Below are 8,455 nucleotides of genomic sequence, written 5' to 3' on the forward strand. Positions count from 1 at the left end.
TCGGAATCAATGGAACACTTATATTGCGATTGTTGCGCCATTTAGGGTCCTAGTTAAATTGGTTGTTCAATATGTACTTAGAATTTTCAATTTAGCAAGAACCCTAAATGGCATAACAATCCCGTGTGGTGACTGTACATTGTCCTTCTAATTTAAATCCAATAATCCCCAATAATAATCACAAGCATCATAACGACAAGATTCAATGAAAGCAAGTACTTACAGATCCAGAGGCCGTGAGTTCAAGTCTCACCCAAGACAGTAATTTCTCCACTTTTAAATTTATTCTAAGCTTAATAGCACCGTTCGCAGACGTTTCTGCTTGTTAAAAATTTAAAAAAAAAATACTTACATTATATTTGATAGCTACTTTTTAGTGTTCCGTACAAAACTTTGTTCACGGAACACTTATGGTATCACTTCGGTCTTGCAAATATTCGTTTTTCTCAGAGACCGTTTGACGTAGATACCTATAATTTGGAACAGTTGTAGTAATTAGCACCACTAATATTGTAAATAAGTCAATACCGCTTATTTCTTATAAATCTTTTTACTGAAGCTATACCACATCCTACAACCCCCTAAAGAGGCTCCGCTTCCCCCAGACTAAAGATTTAACGTTATGACTATTTTTAAACACTCGGAACTTGAAACGGAATATTGCTAATTAATTATTACCCTTCAGTTTACCTCGATGTTAATCTGAAGCACAATATAAAACAGTTCATTATGTTTTCTAAAGTTAAGGATAGGTACTTTCCTCGTATTCGAAATGAAAAGTAGAGTGTTTAACTCGGGTGAAAGGCATCATTTCAGCTTCGGACTACCTCGGCAGGAATGAGTACCTTTCATCCCTTGGTTAACAATCTACTATAATTTTCTGGTCTTTGGATCTCCAATATATCCATCTGTAAACGATAATTTAAGTGGTGTGTAATAAAATAATCATAATATTTAGTATCGTTATTGATCAGGACCAGGGACACACACTCATCGTGATCAAATAATTTAGTATATTTTTTATTTTTATTTTCGCGCTATCCATTATTGTACTTAATTATTGTAGGTACTTTGACGTACCTTAAAGAATGCACCATGGCATTAAATCCACCCCATCCAGGCATCCACCCTTTGTAAGAATAAAATTAGTGTAATATAAAGATTGATACATTAACACGTGTTGGTTGGCAAATAATAATAAAATCTTCTAGTGTTCTAGTCACAGTTACAAATAGGGTTGCCAACTTTTTTTTGGTGGAATATAGTATTTTCCAGAATAAGGCATCAAAATTATAGTACATTTCAAAAAAATATAGTACTTTTAGATAAAATACTAAACATGAGTGTAATACGTTTAATCGGAAATATAGTATTTTAACGTACTATATATTTTTCCAAAAGTATATAGTACAGAGAGCCAAAATATAGTACAATCCTATGTTGATAATCATCATCGATTTTAGGTCTTATTTTAGAAATCTGTCACGCAATTTTTATTTATTGTGACATTTGTAACTGTCACAATAAATAAAAATTGCGTGACAGATTTCTAAAATAAGACCTAAAATGACGTAAAATCGATGATGATTATCAAGATAGGTACCTATTATATTTTTCTCAGCAGCTTACTGTATGTAGGTAGGTACGTATACGTAACATTTAAAAAAATATGTACTTCCTGATAAAACTTGATCGTATAAGTACACGATATGAATTTGTGCAGGCGTCTACCTAAACCAAATATATATGTATACGCACAAGGGTCGTCTGTGGTTACCTATACCGAACTGCTATACATAAGTAGGTAGGAGTATTCTACAGAGTGCGCTCCTCTCCATCGGCTCAAGGTCGACCGTCGTCCGACCACTGTCTTCGCTATCGCGTCGCGGCGATTTATGCGACTAAAGAAAAAAACGCTCGGCAGATGTGTTAGAATAGCTTACTGCAATGTTTTAGATAAAACTAGAAATTGTAAATAAAAAGGTAATTAATGACATAAATATTTAAAAAAGCTGTGTCACTTCTGTAATCTAGTCGAATTGAAAGACACTGGATTGACGGGATGCTAACGAAAGTAACAAATATCCATACCAATATACACACAAGTGATCTACCTACATTAACACTTTAACTGCCAGCGACTCCCTAGGGGAGTTCACTGTTCGTAGGCGCTTTTCGCTACATACGGTTTTTCCCGTGTTATCGGCTACGCTCGTAGCGCGTAGCACGGGCTGGCACTGAATGTGTTAAAAAAGTTTTCCTCCCTTCTTCGTTACTTGTCTAAAAAACTCAACAAAGTATTTGTTGCATTGTTCGATTCGTTCTTTATAGTTTTCGGAGTATTTATATTAGTTGTCCATTGTCTCAGTCGATGGATAGATTCCGGGTATATAGGCAACAATAAGCAAAGCAAACAATTATTGATAACACAATAGATACGCGGTGGCGACTTTTATCTTTACCGAGGCATTTTATGCATAATTAATGACGTAGCAAACACCTAAAAGAAGTGCTTGCAGCCGCGTCGTGCCGTAATAAAGTTACCCCAGTTAGGTACCCCATCGTGCTGCTCCCCGCCGGCGCTATGCCCCTCGCCTGCGTGTAATGGGCCCAAAGCCCAAGCTTGTACAAAATATCGCGTTTTGCAAAAGAACACGTTCACTTTGCACATAAAATACATTTTTACGCGTAGGTACCCTTTTCTAATATAATATGAACAATATATGTTAAATTGTTGAATTGAATGACATTAAAGATAAAGTGCATGTGAATTATTTTTATTCACACGCATTTCTATTTAAGTTCCCGTGTAACAAAACCCGCAAAACAAGTATGGGTACCTAAGTATACGGTTGGAGGAACCCTACGGACTACGGAGTTGAAAAAGTTTTTGTAAGTACCTGCGCGGTGTGGTGAGGGCTATTGCCGGTTAGTTATAGGGAGCCCCGACCACGTCGCTCGTTAGGACCGAGCGCGACCACTTCCACTTCTTTTTAAAAAGCTAAGATTTTTAAAGTTCTCTACCGTACCTTATAAAGAAGCATTCTCTACCTGACTTAGGTAGGTACCTATCTAAAGGAAGTGTGGAGGAGAAGCGCAAAAGTGTATCTTAAACGTACAGTTTAATTGTATCTATTTGTTTTGTTTCATTTCAGGAAATGGGTCTCCAATATGCAGATATAGAAATGGTTACCTGTACCAGTGATAATGAAACGAGCACTGAAACCGCTGCCAAAAAAGACATTGAATTGGCACAAGATACGCAACATCGACACTCGCCAAACAGCGCGATGGGAGAAGGGAAAACAAATAAACAAAGCAGAAAAATACCCAGACCAATACCGCAACTAATACCCCTGAACACGTCGACGCCCAATCAAAATAAATCACCACCAGGAGAACCACCGCTCAAAAAGTTTAAAGAAGATCCAAGTAGAGATACTAATACAGTTGATAATGATACAATTGACAATTTACCAGCTGATATCACAATTATACCTGTCACCAATGGTACACCCCTTACTACAAAAGAACCCGCGGTGAAAAAGAAAAACGAATCCTTTTTTGACAGACTAAAAGAAAGGTTGCTAACGGCAACCGGAGAGGAAGGAACTTTGACATGCAAAAACTGCGGTTTTGAAAGCAAATGCTTATCAGAACATTCCGTGCACGAAAAGAACTGCACAGTATCCGCAAACAGGGTTTTGGCTAATAACACACACACGAGCCTTGGCTCTACGCGTTGCCAGAATTGTCGGCATAGATGCAAATCAAGTGCCGATTTATATGTTCACATGCAAACATGTGGCAAAGTGGAGAAAGGAGAAAATGAACAATCAAATGACAGTGAAAACAAACACGAAACCACGTCAACAGCCCATGAAGCTGACTTTGTTAAAGACGAACCACATCCCATGGAGAATGTCGTCTTCGTTTGGAATAATATTAATCCCGATACCGCCAAATTCGAGACGCCGTTGGACATCAATATTAATGATGATTCAACTATGCCCGAAACAAATAAAAACTATGACTCAGAAATAGTTGATGAAAATGAAGGTATGAACTTGTCACCAAGCCAAGCTGCCGGAAAAAAGGTGTTTAAATGTCCGCACTGCACTTTCTGGGCATCGACCGCATCACGGTTCCATGTTCACATCGTCGGCCATTTGAATAAAAAACCTTTCGAATGCTCCCTCTGTAAATATAAGTCGAATTGGAGATGGGACATCACCAAGCACATAAAACTGAAATCAGCAAGAGACCCTGAACACAATGATGCAAAGGTTTTGATGACTGATGAAACTGGACGTAGGAACTACAGTAAATACAACAAGTTCTTAGCAGTGCCCGTCGTAAACGAATATGGAGAAACCGAGTTTGACTACATAGATCCAAACGCATTAGCAAACGGTAGCATGGAACTCGATGAATCATTCAACGACACGAATGATAATATCAACACAACACTTGAAATGCAACCTCTTAACTTGCAAACTCTACATGGACAACACAGTATCGAGACAATGGATATCAAAAACGAAGATCAGAAACCAAAGAAAACGATGTGGAAATGCAAAAAATGTAACTACAAGTAAGTGTTAAATTCTATTACCAACTCCAAACCTATCTTAAGGTATATACGCTTTTGTAACTAGACTTAGACCAAGCTAAGTTGGCACCGATTTTGATAGCCCAGACTGTGCAAGTGTTATATTAAACGTCAAACTTCTATGAATCTTCTTTTAATTCCAAGTGAAATTAATTTGTTTAAAAAACTGAAAGGTTTCTAAGTGCAATATAATATCGTTAGATCGTTACTTAACAACGAACGAATGGTTTGGTTTCAGGGACCCATCGAAGGAAGCGCTGCTAGCACACGTCCGCGAGCATTCGAAGCCCGAAGATGGACACGAGGAGAACAAGTCCTTCACCAAGAAGCCTGAGAACACGCCGGACCCGGCCGACCTGGCCTACCGCTGCGGGCACTGCAACCAGCTGTCCAACTGGAAGCACGTCATACAAGTAAGATAGCCTATCATATGTGACATTATATAGCAGTTCCGTTGCGAACAACACAAGAAATCGACATCTACATGGAGTTACAAAGTTTGTATTTATTTTTGAGCTTAATCGGGTGGCGACAAAAAATTTAAAACCTTAAAAACACTTAATAACATTACAGCCGCCGTGTCCATATTTGTTGAATATTAAAAATTTGCTTTTTAAAATCAATATCTTTTCTCGTGTGTTTACATCCATCTTGTCTTTTTTTTTCAGAGACACTGTCGTTTGAAGCATGATGGAGTCATCAAAGTTATTACCACGGTCAAACCGAAACCTGATGCCTCGTCATTGTTGAACGAAATGAACGACACTTGCACCAAATGTCCGTTCAAAGCTGCAGACAGAAAACAACTTCAAAACCACATGCAGCAGCACCAGCCTTCGCCCCAGTCCATATTCAAATGCTACTTCTGTCCGTACTTCGTGAAAACTGAACACGACTTAGTACAACATCTAGCTTTACATGGTATCACAGACCCAGAAGAATACATCTCCAAAGCAATGGGATGCAAGTCGCCGCTGCCAGATAATCCTGGAAATTCGAGCGGGTCCATCTCAACCAAACGACACAAGTGCACAGAGTGTCCCTACGAAACGAACAGCAAGTCTCAGTTTATGTATCACGAGCAATTCCACCGGCTCCCAGCTGACACTCCATACAAATGCCAGGAATGCAACTACAGCGTTTCCAAGAGACACCTCCTCCATCAGCACATGAGAGTTCACGGGATCATGCCTAAGAAGACTGAAATGGAATTAGAAATGGAAGCGTCCTCGTCCTCTTGTAAGATGGAGATTCCTATCGATTTAAACGAAATTCCTTTCGTGTGGGTTTCGGCTAAAAACGAATTCCACAAAATGTACAAATGTCGCTACTGCTCGTATGTAAATTCACAAAAGTGCAAAATACCGAATCATGAGAAGATTCACTGTATCGTTTTTGAAAACAGTGAAATTACTATTTATAAATGCTTGGAATGTAAGTTTACTTGCGATAATGCCGGAAGGTTGGCCGAACATTCGAGGACGCACGGCGAAATTTACGGACGCATTTACTGTCCAGTCGAACTCGATGTTCCCGATGAAGAGCAGATTACTAAGTTACGCAAGGTTATAGAAACTGAGAAACTAAACAACTCGGATAGCCCCAGAGACGACATGGTTCTAAAAGATAATGAAGAACTTAAAATATTGTTCTTCTGTCATAAATGTCCGGCTAGATTTTTGATTGATAGTGATTTGAGGATCCATGATAAATTCCACGATCTGTTGTTTGCGAACAAATGCAAGCTTTGTGAGTTTTCAGTGCCCCATGAGACTGAATTAAACGCTCATGTGGTCCACCATTCCGATGAGTATGCGACGGAAACTAAAATGCTCAAGTTTAAGCACCGATCTCACCCAGCGCACAAGGAGCCAAAATTGGAAGTTGTACACTGCCCGCTCACTTCAGAAGTTAATTGGATAGTTTCGCACCCTGCGACTAACTTTGAGATTATAGAGTCTTCGAAAAAGTGCAATGAGAATAGAGTGCCTAAGCAATATTTCTGCAAGGAATGCCCAGCCAAATTCTTCAAAACTTCTGCGTTAAGTTATCACACGGGATTGCACGGAGGGGATGGCGACCACAAGTGCAAAAAATGTAGCTACACTGTCAAAAACTTAGGAAATTTGGCTAAGCATGAATCGTTACACGAGAATGAAGGAAAAGCCAACACGTGTGATTACGAATCCGGAGAAGACAATGATTACAAAAACATTCCATTATCTGGCACAGATCTATTTCAACGGAAAACTGAAGCGCAGAAAAGAGTTGTAAAAGACAACAACAAGTTGGTGAAACCAAACGACCATTTCCCACCTGTACTTCAGGCAGATCCTCAATTCGGATACCTAATGCATGGTAATCCAGAGTTTATCTATCCTACGTACATGAAAAATGGCCGTCAAAAAGAGAAAAGATACAAGTGCCACAAATGCCCATCCGCATTTGAGAAAAGAGAACAATACAAAATACATTTATCGCTACACGGATCCAAACAGAGATACAAGTGCGAGGTTTGTGATTATTCTGTTAAATACTATGCCAACTACGTCCAGCACATGAGGAAACATCAAATGAATGACGAGGCCCAGGCTGAAAGAAGAAAAGGTAACGAAGAGACTAATGAGGCTGAAAACGAGACACAGGAAGATAAACCAGCAAAGGGAAATATTAAGCTAGCTATTAAGACAATGCCAAAGGGGCCAACAAGGCCAAAAAGTGATTTTCAGCAGTTTTCTGTCAGTGACCAACAGACACTCCGCCTACTACAACTAAGACGGTCTATAAATAATGCTGAAAAAGAAAAGCAACCGGACCCCACTCCCGCAAAGGAACGTAAGCTACACATGTGTTTGTTGTGTCCGTACACGAACCAGCGCCAAGATGCTTTAACAAATCACTATAAGAGACACGAAGATAACCTAAATGCCGCCAATGGCATTCATAAATGTCCTCATTGTGACCTAGTCGTCGTTCAATCACACTTTCTGCGAGAACACCTGAAGACTCATTTTAATTATCAAAAGCATTTGACCCCTGAATGCTATGCAGCTAGTGAAGGTGTGACTTTTGTCATAAAACAACTCGATGATGAAGATACAAAAGATGAAGACAAGAGTGAAAATTTTAAAGAAGATATCACTGATATTGAACTCAAAGAAGAAAAGGATGGTTTGATCGATGACAAGAAAGCAGAAGAAAACAAAATATGTGACCTGAAAGATATCTTTAAAAACGGACAGAAAAATGGTCCAAAACTAAATTTAAAAATTGCGGTGAAAGAAGAGACTTCTGCAGATCTAGTTATTACTTTAGATGAAAAAATTACTTTCGACTCAAATGATAATAAGATATTTGTCAAACTTAAAACAGGGGAGCTTATTGTAGAGTAATTTTAATATTCCTATATAATGTTCGTAAAATAAGTTGATTGTTACGATTATGACCATATTCGAATAACTGGCAGAATAGCTTTTTTAGTATAGGTAAGCCAAAATAGGAATTGTTGATATGTTCACCAAAGTATAGCTTGCCATATTAGGTTAAAAATGTTTGCCCTTTGCTAAAATTGTATTGATTTGGACTATAGCTACTCATTACTTGATATATAGGTAAATGGTACTTAATGTAAAACAAGTTGTTACCGTTTTGCAACTATGCTAAACAAAATGTACCTAGAACTTTGTGTTTTGGATAGGTGGTAAATGTCTAATAATAGCGTTTCTCATTTTACAATTTCTGACTACTTTAGGCATTTTGTTATGCAAAGCACGCTGCAATACTATTGTCACACAAAAGGAGGAAAATACGTTATAAATACCTACTTATAAAGAGTTAAAATGA

At 38.4% G+C, this 8,455-nt stretch overlaps 1 protein-coding gene across 4 annotated transcripts in view; it reads left to right on the top strand.

Moving 5' to 3' along the window:
• The window catches only part of LOC134790843 (zinc finger protein 729-like), a 46,180-nt gene extending 37,725 nt beyond the window's left edge, over positions 1–8,455 (top strand). For 2 of the 4 annotated variants that reach the window (XM_063761812.1, XM_063761813.1), the window contains exons 3-5: positions 3,156–4,594; positions 4,851–5,025; positions 5,281–8,453. In XM_063761812.1, coding sequence (XP_063617882.1) covers positions 3,156–4,594; positions 4,851–5,025; positions 5,281–8,004 — 4,338 coding nt within the window. In that variant the 3' untranslated portion in view covers positions 8,005–8,453. Of the gene's footprint in view, positions 1–3,155; positions 4,595–4,850; positions 5,026–5,280 lie in introns of all 4 variants that reach the window. The other 2 variants (XM_063761814.1, XM_063761811.1) reach the window with 2 other exon arrangements.

Source organism: Cydia splendana, chromosome 5 (assembly GCF_910591565.1).
Source record: "Cydia splendana chromosome 5, ilCydSple1.2, whole genome shotgun sequence".
Lineage (NCBI taxonomy): Eukaryota > Metazoa > Arthropoda > Insecta > Lepidoptera > Tortricidae > Cydia > Cydia splendana.